General features: G+C 36.8%; 1 protein-coding gene across 1 annotated transcript in view; it reads left to right on the forward strand.

Annotated features, from left to right (window-relative positions):
- The window catches only part of MYO3B (myosin IIIB), a 206,031-nt gene that overhangs the window by 44,518 nt on the left and 139,439 nt on the right, over positions 1-22,074 (forward strand). Inside the window, exon 8 of the mRNA XM_032989705.2 lies at positions 4,160-4,305. Within this exon, the coding sequence (XP_032845596.2) occupies positions 4,160-4,305 (146 nt within the window). The remainder of the gene's footprint in view (positions 1-4,159; positions 4,306-22,074) is intronic.

The following is a 22,074-nucleotide window of genomic DNA, read 5'->3' on the forward strand; positions in this document are numbered from 1 at the left end:
GGCTTTTAGAGATTTTTGCTCTGAAGGGAGTTGCAATAGTTTTCAAGGCAATACAGGACTGGGGCATTCCCAAGGACTTAGCTTCTAAACTACGACTGAGAGAACTCTTTCTTCTTCAGATTTCAATGTCGAGTGTTTTCTGCTAGCCAACATATAAAGCTAACTGCTGATGTGCACCTTTCATCAAGGAAAAAGCTATAAAATATGTTTCATGCTTTAAAAATCAAAATTAGTGGCATTTGTGTTTCTCTAAGTGGCTCATAAATTGGTAAGATTCTAATAATGAATCCCACAGAAATTGGAAACGTGTTTCAAACCAAAGTGATCATTAAATTCACGTACGTGCTGCTTACATGGTGTCAGAAGAGCAGTTAATTTTGTATGTTTTCTGTGAAGCTGATCTCTCTGTAGCCAAGCTAACTGTCTAGAGCATACTGGGTTGCATAGTCCACTGTCTGAATTTTTGTAAACAAAGAGAATGCAGATTAAGGGGAATATTTTTCTGAAAGAATCACTGCTGGATCTGATATTAGAATGGAGGAGAATCTGAGAGTATTTAATTCCCCATGGTTAGAGTGCCAGTATTTTGCCATAGCATCATTTTATTGCCATGTACTATATTTACTGGAGTGGTTAGCTGTGTAGCAGAAGACATACAAAGATGTGTTATACATTCCTTTCTCTTTGGTAAGTAATACATTGTGAAGCTGAGAAAAGCTCAAAGACTTTCTTTTTCAAAACAGCAGTTACATTATACTTTTTTTTTCCCCATCCATTACGAGTTTAAAGCCCTCTGATGCTCATATTATTTTAGTGAAACTTGTTAAACTTTCTGAATCTGAGATACATAGCAAGTTTTGCCATTGGCCTGTAGTGAGAAGCAACTGTGATGTGCTTACAGAGGAGAAAGTGGTGGTGTCTTTGCATGTGGGAGAATAGCTACGTTTGTGGCACTGCTGACAAAGTCCAGTGTGACCTCAAGCAGGTCCTTCTTTTCCTTCCCTTGAAAATGAAAATATATTCCTCTGCATCTTAAAGTTTGAGAACAAATATACAAGTATTTGCAAAGGACTCAGCACACTAATGAGAACCAGGCAGCTTCTGTGTTAGTCACTTCCAGGAGATGGGCTCTAGCAGTTTTTTAACCAAACAGATAAATATTTTTCATGTGTTAAAAAAGGAAGGAGAGCACAGTGCATTTAATCAGTCACATATGGATAAGCTACTTGCAACTTCTGAGTCATGGCCTTGGAAACTGACTTGCATGGGTGTTTTTTTGGTGGTTGTTTTTTTTTTTTTTTTTTTGAGGAAGTGTCCTTGAGTGTACAGATGATTTGGGAAACTGTATAAAGAAACAAAAATAATCAGGAAATACAAGCTTCTCTTTCAATCTCTGAGCAAAACTGCAATGAAGAAAACTGTAGCCAATACCAAGTATGGCCTCTTCAGAATGTATTATTGAAGTATCTCTGATGGATCACTGAATTTCTTACAAGTTTTTACATCAAATTTTATTTCTTTCCTTCTGTCTAAGGCATGTGTTGTGGTTTAACACCAGCCAGCAATGAAGCAACATGCAGCTGTTTGCTCACTCCTCCGTGCTCCCAGTGGGGAGGAGAATCAAAAAAAAAAAAAAGTAGAACTCATGGATATTGAGATAAGAACAATTTAATAACTACATAAAATAAAAGAGAATAACAATAAAAATAAGCTATTATAATAATAATAGTAATGAAAATGAATATAATAAAAAAGAGAGAGAGAATTAAAATCAAAAAAAAGACAAGTCATGCACAATGCAATAGCTCACCATCTGCTGACCAATGCCCAAGCAGTGATCCACCCCCAGCCAACTTCCCCAAAGTTTATATACCAAGCATAATGTTTTATGGTATAGAATATCCCTTTGGCTAGTTTGAGTCAGCTGTCCTGGCAACCAAAAAATCCTTAATTTAGGATAAGTGCTACTTAGCAATAGCTAAAATATCAGTGTTTTGTCAACATTATTCGCACACTAGACAGCACTGTACCAGTTACTAAAATTAACTCTATCCCAGACAAAACCAGGACAGCATGGTATAAGGAAATTAAATTATCATATAGGCCTCTGAAATACTCTCTGCATGAGTTGTGTAGAATCTATCTACTGCACAGTAAAACTCACCTTTTTCAGGAGATAGAGGGATCTCTGTGATGAGATCAAGGCTATAATGTACTCTTTGAAGAACTAAAAAATATTTCAGAGCTTTCACTTAAGACATTCTGTTGAAGAGAAAGGAGATGGGAAAATGATCTTCATGTGACAACTTTGAAAAACACTGCATTAGCTAACAAAACCCTTCCTCTTCAAGTTGAAGAAAAAAAAACCCTGAATCCTCTTTTGCAGTCCTTACGTTAATTTTTCCCCATTCTATTTATTTGATAGTTGATGTATAAGGGAATGTGTGTCTGTTTTTCTCAGATTGTTTGCAGACATTTTGCTGACCATTTTATCAGGTCTTACAGTTCACCAGCGTTCTTCAGACAATCGTTGAGAAACACTGGTCTATCAGAAGATTCTTTGACATTACAGCAGTAAAGGGGAAATACCAGTACCAGTAGGGTATGAAAAGAAATTTCCTTGGCATACTAACCTGGGATAATTGAGGAGGAAGAGAGAGATCTCAACACTTGTCAAAACATTGATAGAAAATTTAGGAAAGGTCTTAATTTTTCTGGACTGATTTGCTCTAGGAAAATAACTGAACTATTAGTATATAGCAAAGGAATTAACTAATGTCCAACTTTACTGTCAAAAAAACACCAAAACAATTTTGGTGTTAGTTTAACTAGTATGTTGAACACCCCTGATTTTTGATAAAATAAATGATGAGCATTGTGTGATGGGGTCATGAGACCCAGAGTAAGAGATGGACCGGTCCTACAGACCTGTTGGATAGAATCCTTACCAGAGGCAGGAACACCTCTGTTAGATGCAGTTTATGGAGAGAGTAACCAAGATGTTAAGCTGGAATCAGAAGCTTCTCCAGCAAAGGTTTTCTTACAGCAGGCTGAGAGTGACTCTCTGCCAGGAGATACCTGGGGTGCTGTTTTGCATGTTGGTATCTCTGCAAAGCATTGTCCCAGATTGAAGTCCCAACACAAGAATTCAGAGGTTAAAAAAAAAATCTCTTCTAGACTATAGATATAGCCACCCTTGGACATGCTGTCAGAAGTTCTGTTTATCTTAAGTACAAATTAGTAACAATACTTCAAACTATAAGAAAAATCATGGAAGGCAATACTAGCAATATGTGGGGATCTGACAGATTTTCAAAACGGTTGGTCTAATTGATGAGATTTGGGAAGACAAATTTGAGACAGGATTCCAAGTCATGACAGAATAAAAGGCAGTGAAGCTGTGATTTTTGTATTGTCCCTTTGCAAGGATAAGGGCTAAATTTAAATTTTAGTTTGAATCTCACATTTAGATTCAGAATTGTTTTCAGCTTGTATGAATATTTCGCTTATGATTAGAATGCAAACAGTGGGTTAGCTGGAAGTGTGCATGAAGTTTGTGATGTAAAACAGTTGTGATACCCAAGGAGAGAGATTCCTGCTAACTTCACTTTTTCTCAGATAAGGTACATGGTATGTTAATTCAGATTATTTAAAAAAAACACAAACAAACAACAAAACTACTCAAATCTAGTAGACACAAACAACAACAACCAAAAAAGGCAGAAATGACTGATGGAATATTCTTATCTAAGAAACAGCTGTGCAAATCAATCTATCCTCATGAATAGTCATAGAAGTTAATAAGAATAACATCAGTAGGGCTCTCTGCTATTGTAATAGGTTTCTGAAAGAAGTACTTTCAAATATAAAACTTAATAGAGTGATGTTCTTTGTATAGATATTTGAAGCATCCCATGGAGCCTAATGTATTTTTAAAAAGAGGGAGATTGCTTTTAAAGAAGACAAACCTAAGAGAAGTTCTAATTTACTGTTACATCTTTGTGGTGTTTTTCCTAACTGGGATATACAGGCAGAGATATGGATTTGAAAACCACATAGGATTTTAGACATGACTCATAAAGTACTTTCATGTCACACTAGGATGGTGTGAATTGTACATTAGGTTAAAACGTTGTTTTCTCTGCTTTTTTTCTGATAGGTCATTGCTTGTGAGCAACAGTATGACTACTCATATGATGCTCGATGTGACGTATGGTCCTTGGGAATAACAGCTATTGAACTGGGGGATGGAGACCCTCCTTTATTTGACATGCATCCGGTGAAAACCCTTTTTAAAATTCCAAGGTATGGCACTAGATGGCTCTCTTCACTCACTAGATTGTTCAAAGGCAATCTAGTCAAAGGAGAAAGAAATATTTGGTAAACGTTTCTGCTTCAAACCCGAAGAATCTGTCATAGGAAAAGACAGCAAAAAGCTGTAATGTTGAAGACTTTCTTTTTTTCAGTCTGACTTCTACAATAATTTATATTTAGAATGCCTTGAAATGATAAAGATTTAGGTATTTATCTTATTCTTCTCTTAGAATATAAAATCATATAATATCAAGGTGCTTCCCTTCAAAAGTACTTTTCTTAGCTACTGTTGATGAAAAATCTTGTTTCAAAAAAGGAAGAAGACAACATTTGTAGCTACTGAATAACATTTTAAAGTGTTCTTCTAGAGTCTTAGATTTGTTTTACTGTAGAAGAAAACCACACAAATTTGACAATGCTATGGAGCAGTCTGGCAGTTTCAGCAAAGTGTAGTCGTAATTTATTTTTTCATTTACCCAAGGATGTTGAAATGTGAAAATTTGGTTTGTCATACTTGGATGTGAAAAAGGGATAGAAATTCCCTCTATATATAGTCATGTAAATTGGCTGTATTATTTCATGCTGTCTATTTTTGGTTTCATTTTGTTTTCATTTCGTTTAGTCTTCCCGAATAAGTTAAGATTAGACTGACAGTGTAAAATAGAGTTTAATAACAGAACAGTTGTAATAACAGGCAAAATATAGAAAGAATGTGCCTGTCATTGATTAGACTGGCATATACTTGTCTTTTCCACATTTTGCTCATAAAGAAAGACTTGCCGCTGACTGATAACAATTTGAAACCTTCAGCAATACAAGTGTTTGACCTTTTGTTATCTGCACGGTTATCACAGGCTTTTACAATTTCTTCTGATTGCAATTTGCATTTCTGATTAAGTCTATTTATATGCAGATGCAGTTGTGCTGGGATCTGCGTCATATAGTTATCTGCTTCTACCCAGCTCAGACATGAACTGCCAGCACTCTTTCCAAAATTACTCATACTGAAGCAGTGGTTCATCTTCTTAACTTCGCACAAGTGTAAAACAGGTCCTGGCAATTAAGGCAGCAAGGGATGCTTCAGATTACTAAAGCAATATCTGTACATTTTATCAACACTCAAAACAGTTTAAAAGGGCAGAAGTCATACCGAAAGTAACAGCAAGCAATAGGAAGATACATAGAATAGGGCATGTAGAGGCTATTTCCCTGTTTGCTGTTGCATCTCTTTACGACTTAGCAAAACAAATGTGAAGTATCTATCTGATGAATTAAATAATGGGTACATTTACTAAATAGAATGGTAGCAATTTTTAAGTGAAGGGATTTCCTTCTGCTTTGCATTTTATAAGCTATAACCCTGCTGCTGGTAACTGTGCATTCATATTAGATAAAGTGGACTGAGTGCTGAATTGGGGTATAGGAGCTGGAGCTTCTCTCCTGGTACCTGTTTGAAGTCAATTCAGAGTGATAGGAGCAAAAGGTGCTTTCCCCTCCTGTAGCAGTTTGACAGTTTAGACATAATCTTAGTGCAGTTCCTAATATCTGTGCTGAAATGTGCACATTTTTAACAGCATTTTCAACATGAGCATTGAGGCTCTTCTCAGGTTGAAAGTGGTTCTTCCAAGCACTGGCTGTTGAGTGCTCAAGCAGCAAGGTATAGAAGCATTGCAGCTCGCCTTCTGAGATTGTGCAATGCAAAATCCTCTGAGTTCAGGGATCTGTCAGCTTCACACTTTCAGCTTTCATGATAATATCTGTGTCTGAAGTTATAAGTGCAAATATGAAGCCATTTTGTCATCCTTTAGGTAGTTAGTATCCTTGAGTATCATCTCTGAATTTATCCAATACAAGTTCACACCTACTATAACATCTAGTAGTGAAGAAGCCTCTAGGGTAGCTATATTTTACTGGAAGAAGTCTGTCCTTTTGCATGCTGCTTGCTAGCTTTATTTGGTAACCCTTAGCTGCCCTATGAGAAGAGGAAAGTTCTAGTCAATCCTTATTTCCCCTCTCCACATGACTTAATGTCATTGTAAGATCTAATCAAAAGAAAAGGAACACTTCTGGGGTGTTTTGGTTTGGTTTGTTTTTTTTTCATTATTACTTCTCAGTTTCTTGCCCAAGACTTTTTCTGCATCCATTGAGCATTTGAGCCAAAGCTCTCAGCCCTAGCTTTTGGCTCACTGAGACTCTGGACATTCAAGTTTCTTAACTGAGACTAGCAATTGTCACACCTCCAGAGGCATTTGTGCTGTGCACAGGGATCTTCATGTCTTAAAATTGCTCTGCTGACCCCTGCAATCAAGCAGCTTAGGTTAGGGTGGAGTGAATGAAAGGCAGCTCAAATTCTTGTGTCAGCTGAGGAGCGGTAACCACTAGTTCCTGCTGCCTCCTGCTTTCTGTAGGAGGCTGCCCGCCCAAGATTCCCCTACAGTGGGCTCTGCTCCATGCGTTGTTTAAATCAAGATGTAATTCTGTACATCTGGTGAGATGGAGGAAGGGCTCACTCAGCTGACTGCCCTCAGTTCATGAATGGCGACAGCACTGCTCTTAAGTGAAGTCTGGAGCTTGCTGCTCCTGAGGAATACAGTGAGAAAGAACTTGTTCAGCTAGGTTTTGCTTTCACCTGGAAAATGACCACTATCAGGAGGTTAGCCATTTCCAAAATTATCTCATAAGTGTAATTTGCCATTTGAGCCACGTTAATATTGGAATACAATGGAGCTGAATACTAAGGTACACACTTCTGATTCTGGAAGGTCAACACCTGGGTCAGGCAGCAATATAGCCTTTTATAACTCCAGCCTTTTGTATGTACCCATATTCTAGTTTCTGACATAGGCATACATAATCTAACTTGTTGATAACAGCTCCTCTTTCAGTTGTTGTTTCTTGTGGTTTGGTGTGAAACTGGAAAATCAGGTTTCAGCTATTGTTAAAGGTACTAAGTGCACTAATACCAAATGACACCTAAATGTGTTGTACAGTTATGGTGTCACTGTGGTACCCTGCAGTCAAGCTCCATTTTATCTGGAAGTGTAAAAAGCTACTGTGAATAATGAGCAATAAATGTAATGGGCTATTGATTTACTACATATATCTGATTTCTGTATGTGTTCACCCAGGATAATTTTGTTGATTAGGCTCATTTGACTTTAGTTTGGAGAAGAAGAAGTAAAATTGCTATTCACGGTAAATGACACTTAGATATCACTCAGGCATAGAGTTATCAGGAATTATTTCCTTGTTCCCTTACATTCTCGACTACAGTTGATCCATATCTTTCTATCTATACTGCCTTCTGTGTGCTAGACTGGTCTATTTTGTGTGCTGCTGATTTCTTTACATTAGCAGAAATCTTTGCAGTAGTTTTCAAGTTTTGTTAACAAGCACTGAATAATCTGTTCTCACGAACGTACTTAAAAATGTACATTAGTAATGTTGAAATTGCCGAAGCTAGATACAGATATTTGTGTGTGTGTGTTTCCCCAGAATTATTCTATTCTCAGGTAGGGAATAGTTAAATTTCTATGTCAGTTTAGTCATTGTCTTTTTGCTAGAGACATCCAGTAACTGTGTTATTAGCCTTTTCATTGAGTTTCAGCTTTGTGAGCTGTGGAGCTAGGCCGTAGTCTTAAATGAATATAATTGAAATCAGTGAGTCTTTACTTTGACTTTATAGGATTTGAATCAACCATTGAATGAACGATTACGTACTAACAGTCACAGCAGTTACATACCCCCAAGATCTTTGGAGATGTCTTCTTGAGTTCTACACAAGTCAAGGATTAGGCTTTTACTGTTTTCATGTGCTAATTTAAGCAGAAAAATGGGAAAGGCTAACAGTAGCCAAACCTCTTACACTCGTTGTGTTCTCTAAACATGGAGCAATTAAGTTATTAAATTCAGATGGTACTAGTTACAAAACCTAAATGTTCTTCCAGTAGGTAAGAAATTACACTTCTCTATACTTTCTACAGAGCAGTTATAAGCACGGAAGGGAAGGGTCAGTGACACTGCTTTAGAAAATTAAATATTTAGTAATGAATAGTCAAAATTTCAGTTCCTGGGAAACTCTCTGGAGAAATGAAAACTTTATTCCCAAACTTAAGTTTTCTGTTAAACTTAACACCTCCAACTAACACCGATTTATGTCTGAATTATGTAACTTGAACCAGGGATGGTCTAAGCTCCGGGTTGGATAGCTCAGAGGTCTGCAAAGGAACGTGTCTGTGGATACACCATAGGACCCCAAGATGTTTGGGTCATATTGTTTTACTGGCAGAAGAGACCCCTTATGCCCATTTAAATCCAGATCTATCTTTGTAATTTCGATCTGAAATATTTTACATTCCCCTCTTTGGAGGACATTAACAGAAAACAACATATCTCACAATAAAACTTTCCAGTTGCCACGATCATCCTCTTTGTCCCATCCTAGGTATATATCTAATTGGAAGACTGTTTAAATTATGGTTTTCCCAGTCATACTTCCCCGTGCAGGCTAGTATTTATGTAGAAATGACAGAACTTATAGTGACAGCCTTGTGAGCTGTCAAATAAGACTAGACCTGGTCTGTAAGGCAGAAGTTGATAATATCATAAGTTCTGATGGCACTAAGATGTTTGATTTTTGCATTCTCCATTAGTGCTCTGAGGTTCCTAGTATTTTTGTAACTATTTTATAGTTTTCACATCTCTCTCCTTTCAGAATTGCTGGAAAAAGACTCAAATGCTTTTGTCTCCTGTCCGCTGAAAGGGTTAAGTGTTTTGTTTGACAGTAGTTCTTAACAGGACATTGTAGATAAAAAGGCCTCAATCATGTCTTTCTGCCTCTCTGTCTCCTTCATCTCCTTAAGGTGAGCAACAACTGTCTTGTCTGATTGCTGTGCCATTCTAAATAAAGAACATGACCTATCCTTTCTCATTTGCAGTTTTCTTTCCCTGTCTTGTTCAGGGTAAGGATTTTATTGTGAAGATTCTAGTGAAAGGCCCAAAAATGCTTCTGTTAGATAAATAGCATTAGTTGAAAGACTGCAAACAGATGTGTTGCTCCCTGTCCTCCATTTTCAGTGTGTTTTAAACTGTAACTACAAGCTGCCTGCAGTGTGAAGTGAGTGACAAACATGCACTGGTGATCTGACATTGTTGATCCTTGTCCTGAGTCAGACACACTTATACTATTTCTCACATCTAGAATTCTGTCTTGCAGCTACCAGTAGTCTGTTTGAACAGAACAGTAAAAAGGCTTCCTTTAATTGAGTTGAGCAACATAAAATGTGATTAGAGGTTGAATTTATCTCAACAAAATAGCTGATTTTCAGAGGGCAGGTGAACCTTCAGAATTCACGTCAGGTATGGAACATAGGTGATCCCATTGTGCTTGCACTCGCCTGAAAACCTGATCAGTGTTTCACAGCAGGAGGTGCTGGATCCTGAGTACTTTTGAAAACATTGTGGTTTTTAACGTGTGTAAGTATTAACTTCAGGCTTTTGATAATATGACCTGAGCCGTGGGCCAGATGCTTAAGCATCTTCCAGTGGTTAACCACTTTTCTTGTCCTACGGAAAATGTGGTGTCTGCAGCAAAAGTGGAGTAAAGAAGAAAATGCCAGTTAAATTTTAAGTTAGATGTTTCATTAGACACTGGTCTTCTGGACCTTATTTCTGTAAGCAGTATGTAGATTTGGAAGAGAAGGGGATACAAGTACATGGACTAATGCGAATTTTAAAAACCTCATTCATGAACATTTTATTGTATAAATGTGCAGTGTCTTGGAAACAGCTGTGATGCCACATGCATGAGACTTATTCTTAAAACTGCTAATGAGAAGGAAGCGTTATCTTAGAACAAATGTTAATGTTCTGTTCTGTTTTGCAATGATGCACACATTCTCCCTCATCAAAATGAATTCTTGGATCTATCTCATAAATCTCCTGAAAAGGGATCTCCAGTGCCTAGAGATAGAGATAAATCATACTGCGAAGACACTGAACCATGAAATGATTCTGTTAACATGTCATCTGTCTAGAATATATTTTCAAACCTCCAACAGAAGGGTCTAAATTATGACAGGAAGGTGGCCTAACAAAGTTGGTAATTTGGGAGTTGATACTTTTAACCTCTTCCATCTGCTGCCATTACCTAGGTGTGTGTCTGTTTTGGCAAAATATTACAAAGTAAAAGATTCTCAAATACCATTACACCTAAGATTTTTAAAGTAAAATAGATCCATAAATTCCTCAAACCATGTTATCTTTTGAGAAATGTTACATCATATCAGTACTATCTCTTAAGGTAGCAGTGATTTGAAATTTTGAAAAGAATAGTAATGGCTGTGAAAAGTACTGTGGCAAAGGGGGAGATAAAGATTGTACATTGTAGTCTGGAAAGGGTGGGTGTGTATACCAGTGTAAAATGAGAAATTCAGATTATGTTGCAAAAATCCTGTGTTTCGGGATCTCTCTCTTTACAGTCCTGTTTACAGGGAGGTAGTAAATTAAGAGCAATTTTCTAGGTTACACCAACAGCTGACACTAACAGAAACCAAACCAAATTCTCCTCTCATGTCTGTATCAGTCAGGTGTTGCTCTTCTGAAAGCAGTAGAAGGCACCTGTTTTAGAACTGATTGGCAATAAGAAATGGTTATTTAATTTTCTAACCCACAAAAACTGAGAATTAAATGAAATTTCATTAAAAATTCTTATGCTTCATTAATTCATGTTAAATAGCCAGGAATGGGATGGAGTTAAGCTTGTACAGTACTCACTGAGTGGTTTAGTTCTTCACCTGTGTTGTGTGTTGAGACCTAAAGCTCTTGAGAGTGCTTATTAGTTTGAATTTAGTGATGCTTGATTGCTTCAGGAGCTGACCTGACTCTAGCAGAACCAAACCTGGTGTCTCCACCTTCTATCCCGTCACAACTTCAGCTTCCTGGTAGTTTACAGATAGGCAGTATAATTTTCTTTGTGCTTTCTGTGCAAACATACACTTTATCTTTAATGTTAGTAATTATCTTTGAAGAAGTTCTTTAAGAGTACTCAGTTATTTTAATTTTTAAGGTATGATCATGTCAAGAGAGAGAATAGACCTGTTTCACTTCAATAGATAGTGTGACTGTGGGCTAGTCACATGAGGTAGAGCCCTAAAATATTTGCACCTTCACCTTCCTTTGTTGTATGCAGTGTGGGAGCACTTGGTGTACTACATGTAGTTTCACCCATCTGAACAGATAAGAACTGTTATGGGGACATTATTTTTTGGAGGTAGCATTTAAATATTAACATTTTGTAATGTATCCTTTCATACTACAGCTGGCTTTACCAACCTTTTTGTAATTTTGCCATCTGCATTGGTACTGACATGATACTCATATATCATGTAGTATAAACTTTTACTGCTGTTGCTTGGAGCAGTCAAGAAATAAAAGTAGGACAGTAAAGCTTAGAGTTGATTGCTTTTGTGAAACAAAAGCCAAAAGAATTTATAGAATTGTAGATATTCAAAATGTAGTGTTTAAAGTAATTAAAGGAACATGCTTAATATGGTCTTATGATTAATAATATGACAGCAGCAAATAAATTGACAGCAGCTCTGCAAGTTTTAGAGCATGGTATTGTACATTGCTTAATAGGAATGTGCAATGCAGTTACAGTAATGTGACTAAGCTACTTCAAAAGACCAGACTCTGTCTATGGTCATAGGTAGGGCATTACGATAATGATAAAAGCTATGTATATTTGTATGAGGAATAATTTGACTTTTACATGTTATTTTATTGTCTGATACATTAGACTTTCATTACTTTGTGATTGTATTTTTATAGAAAATCCCAAATACTAAAAATGTAAGGAGACACGTTACATCAAAGAGTACTGTGGAAATATCTAATAAGCAGAAATACAAGGTCCTCAGGATCACATTAGTTGGTATATGAATAGCAAAAACATTAAAGGATAGAGTCTATCTGTAGGTGGACAAAAAATACAAACCTGCAGCAGAGGATTGGGAGAGCCACTACTAGTTCTTCAGCAAGTTACAGATTCCTCATGTAATCTTGAACAAGTCAAATATGACTAGATGTTCAAAATTATTTAGGTCCTTAAATATGTTGTTAGTTAGGTAGTGGAATTTCCAAGAAGTACTTCTGTGTTTTATTTTTGTTAAAATTCTTTTAATCTCCATTCTGTGTTTGTTTTTTCCAAAGAGTTCAGGATCACTGATTTCACAGAAAGTGAACCACTGATGTGTTTTTGAAAATATGAGTAAGTGTGTGTGCTTGGCTATATCTTCTTCCAAGAATCACAGAATGGCTGAGGTTGGAAGGGACCTGTGAAGGGCATCTTCTCCAACCCTTCTGCTCAACCTGGGTCACATGTAGCAGACTGCACAGGACCACGTCCATACAGTTTTCTAGTATCTCCAATGATGGAAACTGCACAGCCTTGCTGGGCAACCTGTGTCAGTCAGCATCACAGTGAAAAAGTATTTCCTTATGTTCAGGTGGAACCTTCTGTGTTTCAGTGTGTGCCCATTGCCTCTTGCCTGGTTGCTGGGCACCACTGAAAAGAGCCTGGCTGAGTTTTCTTTACAGTCTCCCTTCATATATTTATATATATTGATAATATCCATCCTGAGTTTTCTATTTTCTGTGCTAAACAGTCCCACCTGTCTCAGCCTTTTCTCATGTGAGAGGTGTTCCATTCCCTTAATCAATCTTAGTGATCCTTCACTGGACTGTCTCCAGTAGCTTTGTATCTCTCTGGTATCTCTCTTGCCCACTACTGGACACAGTACTCCAGGTGTGGCCTCACCAGCGCTGAGTAGCTGGGAAGGATCACCTTCCTCAACCTGCTGGCAACACCCCTCCTAATGCAGCCCAGGATACCATTTGCCTTCTGGCTGCAAGGGCACACTGCTGCCTCATATTCAACTTGGTGTTGACCAGGAGGACCCCCAGGTCCTTCTGTGCAAAGTTGCTTTCCAGCTGGTCAGCTCCCAGCATATACTGGTTCAGGACTTTGCACTTCCCACTGCTGAACTTCCTGAGGTTCCTGTCAGGCCACTTCTCCAGCCTGTTGAGGTTCCTATTTTCTGGATGGCTGCACAACCCTTTGGTGTATCAGCTGCTTCTCTCTGGTTGGAACAAGAGCAAACTTGCTGAGGGTTCACTCTGCTCCATCATCCAGATCATTAATGAAGATGTTGAATGGGACTGGACACAGTACTGACCCCTGGGGTATACAGCTCGTGATGGATGAATGTCCTGGCATTTTGTTTGTATAATCTGACAAAGCCTGGGCAGGGGCTCTGCCCTTATAAAGATGTAGAGGAGTTATTAATTACTAATTAATTTTTAACAGGTACATGAACTGGTAAAAGTCAAATGCATCCTAGGGTCTAAATATCAGACTTAAATAGATTTGTGCCAGGGTTGAACTGAGTGGCTGGTAGTAGTGTTACCTTCATTACATACTCTGTGTCTTAAAGGCAGAGCGCTGTTTGTGTCTAAGACCATACCAAAGATGTATGGATAACTAGTATTTTAAGTCTTGCAGTAGATCTAAAAATTGAAGTATATGCAGTTAGCAGCCATGTCACAGCAAAATGGGGTCTGTTCCCCATTACCTTATGACATTTTAATATATGGGAGAAAGCGGTAAAATATTTATAATATTTTTCTACACCACATAAGACAGTAGAGAATCAGCCCTAAAATCCATATCATCTTGGTGCAATTACCCTCCTCTCTTTCCTTAGCTATTCAGTTATCCCATAACTTATATACAGCTAAATACGTGTTTCTCTTTGATTTTGTCTTTCTATTCCTTTTCATAAGTTATGTACAGATAGAATTTGATTTTGCAGATGCATTCTTTGTTCAGATGTGTTCATAGCCTAATTTCAGCAAGTAATTCATGCTCTGTGTCTTGTTGAATAGTCTGTGGTAAGCATTTACTGTTTCAGCTGTTAAGGAGGACTTTGCCTGTGTAGTATGTTGCTGGTTTTTGATTCGTTAAGAGTCTCTTCTCCAACTGGCTTTCTAGTGAATACATGCAATTACAAATAGAAGGGTATTGTTTTATATGTATATTCTTCAGTGCTTATTTAAAACAGACTGTTTCAGCAAACATTGCTGCCAGTATATTTGTTGCTAGGACATTTATGGGAATTACACACAGAAGAGCTAAAATGTATGCAGCTGTAATGATGAGGAACTCAAATGAATAATCATGAAAACAAACATGCTCAGCTCTCAGCCATTTTCTGAGCAAACAAAAAAAGAATCACCTCTGATACTCTGTTTTATTCTCTGAGCTGCACTCTAACCCTTCCTGAACATTAGGTAGAAGCTGAGATGCCTGACAGATATTTTTAGTGACTCCATATGTAGTTAATTTCATGCATTAAATGCACATAAACTGTTTTAGTCAACCAGTTTCTAAAGTAAATTATTACTTTTCAAAATCCATTGCATAAGTATATCAGACTGCTAAGATACAGTAAGTGCCATTTTGTTTTGCTCTAGTGGAAAATTTCATGCTGACAAGGTCAAGCCTTGCAGTCTGAGAGCAGTCAAGTGAGGAAAGGCACATCCAGCAGGAGGAGAGGTGGTAGATGGACATCTGGACAACTGTTGTCTCCTTCAGAAGTGAGGATTTGAAATGTGGCTTAGTTAGATTTAGATAATAGAGCTGAGCTATAAAATCTTGCTTTTATTATTGTAGACTAAAAATAATTTGGTTTTAGTGTGTTTTCAAAACTGCTCCCCGTTTCTTGACAGAACTATAGTAGTTAACAACATTGTCTGTAGTTGTCCTGAGGCAGTAATACTGTGAGGGTAGCAGAGTAATCCTTACACGTAATAGTTACTGATTTTTAAGGAGATTGATGCTACAGTGCATGATAAACTGGAAGTTGCACTGGAGCATGGCTGAATTTTTTTAGTGCAGCAAAACACTTGTGCTCTGCATTTGAAATGAGTTTGAAGATGGTGGGAAAATCAGTCAGTTATAAATAGTTAACAGCCAATTTTCCACCATTCAGCCAAGAGAACAGCTTCCTTCCAGGTAGATAATTCACATGTAATATTGCTTCACAGTAAGACATTTAGTGTTCAGGTATTTTTATATGATTTATTAATATACTTTGTTATGGAAATAGATTCTTAGGATAAAAATAATTGAGATAATCTAGGAGTCAAATTGCTCAGTAAAGAACTAGGTAGCTACATTTTCAATATATAAATCTACATCATTACCAGAGGTTGCTGAGAGCCTGCTGATGCCTTATTAGATAAGGTTTAGATAGATTACTTGCAGCACTAAACAATTTACTGAGAACAGAAAATTGGCTTCCAATATAGTCTAGAAATGAAACATCACAATTACTTGAGGTACTCTGTAACCTTGGAAACAATTGGGAGCAGTGACATCAGCAACAATTATGTGCAATTTTTGTCTATAGTTTATCACCAAGGTAACCAGAGCAGGTTTCCCTGCTTGAAATTTTAAGAATATCTTGGTTCAGTATTAACTGAGCATGCATGAAAGAGACTATTTAGGGTCTGTTAAAAATGCATTCTGCTTCCCTTTTGAAATGGTCCTTCAGGATTTAACTTGTGTAAACTCATGGGTTTGTGTTTCTTTTTTTCTTTTTCCTTTCTGTCTCTGAAACAGCTGCAGGCAAATGAAGCCTTAGTTACTATGTTAAGTTCTCTGAATACTGGAGAGAAGGAAAATTGAATTCCTTTTGCTGGCCCCAAATACCAAGTATTGCAACTGCACGTAGAGGCTGCAAATTGCACTACATTGTTTTGGGGGATGGGACTCACCCACAGTTGAGAACACATGATGTTTCCACATCTAACTCCCTTGAGAGAAGCATTGCATTAAAGTCCAGGTTCACAAGAGACTTGTGGACAGTGCTGCCTTAGGAGTACACTGGATGAGTGATTCCCTTAGGCTTCCTGGCTTTGAAACCTCCTTAGTCAGCCTACCTCACCTTGTGGTTGTGACAGTCAAGAATGACCTAGCATGATTTCCATCTTCATGCTTAATCCAGCGAGTCTCAGTGAAGGTAACATTTGAATTAAAGAAGCCTTGTTGCATAGTGGAAAAATCTGTAGTACCCTTCATAATTGCTCTGTGATGGGAAAGTTATGTGGGTTTGGAGCCATAATGTTGACAGTGAGGATGTTCAGACCACACAGCCTCTCATCTGTGTGACTTTTTTTTTGCATACATCTTTACCCATAGATAACTGCACATGCAAAATAGACACTTGTGTTCTGTTGAGTTGCTGTACATTCAGCTTATGATTTTGCAGGGCAATTGGTGTGCAGGCAACTTGCCATACTTGTACCTCATAGGCACAAGTTAGAACTTGGTGTTTGAAGGAAAATAATAAAATTCTGTTCTTGTTTGAAGTGTACCCCTGAATAAGTAAAACTGCATTTCAGACATGTGAGTTTTCAAAACATACACTACAGCTTATGGTTAATGTTGGAGTTCAGTAACTCACATCACTTATAATGAATTGAGCCAAGTAAATTAAATTAGATTTTTGCATGAAAAAAGATAATCCTTTCACATAGCTTGGTATTGCAGAGAGAATAAGGCACCTCATACATTTCATGGTACCAGAGACTTTCATGGGATGTAATTGAAAAACAGATGCCTTTCTCAGAAATAGACTATTGATGTTCATATTTGTAAACAAATTAATTCACTGACTGATAGAAACAGAAGAGAAAAAAAGACAAAACTTTAGATACTAGTCACATTCTAGCAAGACTGTAATTATCCTTAGGATTGTAATGAATGTGCGTTGGTTATTTTATTTTTTTTAGTAAGAAGTCACAAATGCCTATATGCTTTGCCCTCTGAAGTAATTTCCGGAAATATGCAGTAACAAGTAATCACACTATTTGCAAACATATTTGGTGAATAGGAGCTTTGCTTTGAAAGGTATTGATTTGCTTGTTACAGTTATCAGACTGATTAATGTTAAAATTCTGTGCAGCATATTTAATCATTACTCATGATTAGTGCAGTAATAATGCACTATGCATATCTACATGTTTACTATTGACAATTAGTGTCTTACATTTCTTTCCTATCACAGGTGTAATCATAAGTTAGGACTCAAAAATTTTAAAGAAATATTTATTGGAGTAGGCACTGGTTATAAATCTTTATAACTACAGTATTCAAGGAGTTAATAATGATTTCAGTGGGTTAATTTTATGATAATGAAAGACCATTTAGATTACAGTTGTATTGAATCTTCTATCAAGAGTTTCTCCAGGAGATGCAAGTTTTCACTACTGTTGTGAGTCCAAGAAAAATGCCCAGGCAAGAAGACATCAAATACTGCATTCTGTGCAGAGAGACCACATTTTACATATGAATAAACTGAAATTAGTCAGATTAAATGACTGTGATGGTAGGTTCACGAAGGTTACAGTAGTGTTGTTTGAAGAAATAGGAGGGAGGGAATGGAGAAGAAGGGGGAAAAAAGGAGGAAGAAAGTGGTAAATAATGGTGAATTGGTCTGTAAGTCAGTTCTGTGATAGCATCAGTATTTATATGGTGCTAAATGTGATATTTGGCATGTAGGGATATAAAGCAAAGGCCATGTTCAAGGGATGGGTTTCAAAGTGCTGACTTTGATGATAATTTAAAAATCCTTGTTGAAAATTGACTGAAAGTGAATTTGTGGTGTGAAGACCTGAGTGGATAAAACCCTGGGAAATCTGCCTTGAATTTATAGCTGACCCTGCTTTGAGCAGGAGGTTGGATTAGAGACTCCTGAAGTTCTTTCCAGTTTGTGCTGTGGTAAAAAGGTTCACTTTATCCCTGCAGGTGTATAAGGGTGAATTCAAATAGTAAACAGAATTCACTAACTTACCCAGCCTGAATGAGAGAATTGCTGGACTAATTTGTCCAGTGTTGTTAGTAAGCCTTCGAAAATAGCATTGAAAGCATAAAAAGGGTATAAAACTAGGTTAGAAGACTGAAGAAGCTAGTAAAACTGATCAAAACCAAGTGAATTTTCCAGGAGGAATATAATTATTTTTAAAGATAACTATATTTGGTTTATTTTTTCAATGACAATATTTTTTATAGTCTATCCAAAAGAATATTAGGGGCAACTTGAACATAAACCTGATTAACTCCAGGAGGATAAGGTATTTAAGACTGGCATTTTAATCTACTTGTCAAATGAATTATGAGATGCAATAACTGAAAGTTGTATTTACAAAAAAATTAAAAGATAAGTCTATGGGAACAGGGGAAGCAACTCTTGTGCTTTTGGAAAGAGTACTTATGTTTTTTTTCTGTGAAAATGTTGCCTCAGTAGCTTGAGAAGACAGGGGAAAAGAATATTTCTCCTCTTGAGTTGGAATCTGTGCTTTGACATCCAGAAACTATAGTTTCTGAGAACATTAGCAAAAAACCAGCACTAACAGCTTTCGTCTTTCTACCTGGCTAACTAAAGTAATTTGACTTTACGCAGTTTAGCGTGGTTAAATTAGCCAAATGTAACTTCTAAGTTTCTTCATTCATAGTATAGATTATATCAGATTCCCTCTTATCAGACTGTTCACATATTAGAACAAATGCCTGGGTAAAGATGTTCTGAATTACAATAAGATAGCTTTATTGGGCAAGTTGATGATCCATGATCTGTTGCCAGCATGCAAACGTGTCAGACTTTTACAGGCAGCATCTGCTTGAGCTGTCTAGGGAGACAAAAAGAACAGAAAACCTCTTACATTGGACCAAAAACAGAGATCTGACTTGATGAAAGTGTAATTTCCTTCAATGTTTAGCCATTCTGTATGTTATTTAAAACTGAGTTCTCATGTCATCTCAACATGTACATAATCACCTCTTAATTCCTCATAATTAATTACTGAGAGGAAATGAAGGAAGGAAGAATTGTGTTCCATATTATACCCTGTATTTTTATTGGTATAAATATGTTACTTCTCAGCTGGTTTATTTTTAAGTTTTGGATGTTTTGTGTTTTGTTTCTTGGGTTTTTGTTTTTTTTTTTTTTTTGATGTAGTTGTTTCTTGTATGGGATATTCAAGTCTTGCAGAACCTATTATGACTTTTTCAAGACTCCACAAATGCAGTTACCACCAAGTCAAACACATACAGTAAATGCTCTTTGTGAGAGCTCCCTTTGAGGAAAATTTACATTCTTGGTCTGTTCAGTTGGAAGGATCTCAGTAGAGCTGTGTCAAAACTCAGAACTCAAGAAAAATCAGAGAAGTCATGACTATATAGTTTTATTGTTGTTAGGTGCCAGAAAATTCCAGTCTTTCCAAAAGGACACAAATGTGTTTTTTCCCAGATTTGTTGAGGAAATAGGGTGCTTGCTTGTTGATACCACCTGACTTGATTTGGAACATAAATAGCTAATATTTTTAAATGTTTTAGAGGTAAAAAAACGCTATGATTCAGATTCTCATTCAGTGTCTTGATATTTACTATAGAAAAAGACAGGTAAAAGACATTTGTGTATCCTCAACACTTACTGCTGTTGCATTCTATACATTGTTTATGCCATGGTTCTGATTGATGCCCACAAAAGATTGCCTTTCCCAATGGCAAAAATCTAATAATTTTCAGGGCACTTAAATTTTCAGAGCACTGAAGTTTTGCTTTTTGTTTTAACAACATGATTTTCTCATAGCTGCTTCTTTATTTTAATGTATTCCTTCTGCATTCCCCCACCACCAGCTACTTTGCAGTTTTTACCCATTCCTGGATGCGCAGACTATCATATGGTAGTGTGCCTTCTGTGGTAGACACAATTTGTTTGTATTGTATTTCAGTTTCCTAGATTGTATTCCTTGGTTATTTTCTTGTTTCATCTCCCCATGCCAAATGTCAATGCTTTCTTCCCCACACAGAATGATTTCTGTCAGCTCTTTTCTTTCTTCCATGTTTCATTACTATCCTATTTTAAATATTTTAATTATCTATCCACTAGCCTTCTTGCTTTCTCACTTCTGTTCTCTGATTCTCTCTAAGTATTTAATGAATGGTGCTTGTGGGGTTAGATTTGGAGGTTTTTTTTGCGAGAATATACTATTTTTGCCTTTGAGGATTTTGGTTTGCTTGTCTTCATCTTTGTTTTTGTCTCTCATTGTTAATTTTTGCTCTTCTCACTTTTTTACTCCTTTGATATTTTTCCAAATCTTGACATTGTCTTGTCTTTCCATTTGCCAGGATGTTGCCTCCTACATTCAGAATACTCCCTTGTCCTGTGTCTGTCATTTACCACCACTCCTTTAAATTCTTCTTTTTCTCTGGATATGGTAACTTATCTAGGAGATACTTCTTTGCAAAGCTTACCCTATAATATTCAACATGAGGTGTTGGTTGAATCTTGCACTCAAAAAAAAAAAAATCATCCCTCTTCATTTTCATATCTTCCATGATGTTTTAATACTTCAGCTTTGTAGGTTTTTTTTGTCTGTCATTGCATCACTAATTGTTTTGTTACACGTTACTTGCACTGTTAGCGTTTCTTGCCTTAAATTTATTTTAACTACCTTCATTCTTTCCTAGATTCCCTAGCTTATGTGACTCAATATTTTTCCCAGAGCATTTTCCACAGCTTACCCAATTGTTTTAAGAAATGCATGAGTTTTAAGATAGGGTCTTACAGGCTTATTGGGATACAGTCTTATTGATATTATTGTCATTTAGTTCTGGATAAGAGAGGGTTTATTTGAATTGCTGTCATGGGACTTTTAAAATAATGAATAAATTCTTCAAGTTTATTGTTCTGTGTTTATTAGTCTTCACTCCAGTTGTGATCTACAGGGATTCCTAGATCATCCACTGTTTTAAAAAGCAGACAAAAATCCAAGTGTTTTAGAATAAAGCTTACTGGATTCAATAGGAGAGGGAACTAATAAATTCCATTCCACATACAGTCCTTATGCTCAGAAAGTATATTACCTTAAATGATAATTCATTTTTTAAAAAATGGTACTCTTACACATCTTGTGCATTTCTTTATGCTTCAGCATTTATTCAGTCTATTACTTCAGAATTTTTATAATGAACCTCCTAATGGTCCATTGGAAATATGCCACCATTAACTAATGTATTCCCTCTATAAGTACTCATTTCTGAACCAGTCTGGTAGGGCTATCAGAATAATATCAGTTCTTACAATGCTATGAACAAGATTAAACTGAAAACAGTAAGGTTTGAGTCATAAAGTACAAATAAGGAGTAATCCTTGTTTCCTGTGGAAAATGCAGAGTTTAAGTGCTTCCTTTTTTCAAGCATGATGATTGAATTCCGTGTTCAGTACCATCCATATCAAGCATATGGTAATAAACTTCTTTTATGGGATTACTGTTAGGTTTATTTGTATTTCTATAAAGCATCGATTAAGAAGAGGCTCCCCTCCATGAAATGGAAGGGTAAGAAGGTGTCTTCCTATTTGGCAATAAGAGTAAAATTAGTCAGACAAAGAAATGAAGGTAAAGAAGAAGCACAAGTGGCAAAAATGCTTCTGTGGTTCTGTGAAGCAGCTCCCTCTTTTCATGGGAGTAATGTAGGGAAAACATTTTACTCTTGATGGAAAGAAGGGCCCCGAAAAGCATGTCTCTGAGTTGGAAAAATCACAGGTATCCTGTGTTACCTTGTGTGTCCAGGACAATATGAAGCCTGTTGTCAGACTGACCATGGTATGACCATGCCTTTGCTGCTGTGTATGT

Source organism: Tyto alba, unplaced genomic scaffold (genome assembly GCF_018691265.1).
Source record: "Tyto alba isolate M040663 unplaced genomic scaffold, T.alba_DEE_v4.0 Super-Scaffold_7, whole genome shotgun sequence".
Taxonomy (NCBI): Eukaryota; Metazoa; Chordata; class Aves; order Strigiformes; family Tytonidae; genus Tyto; species Tyto alba.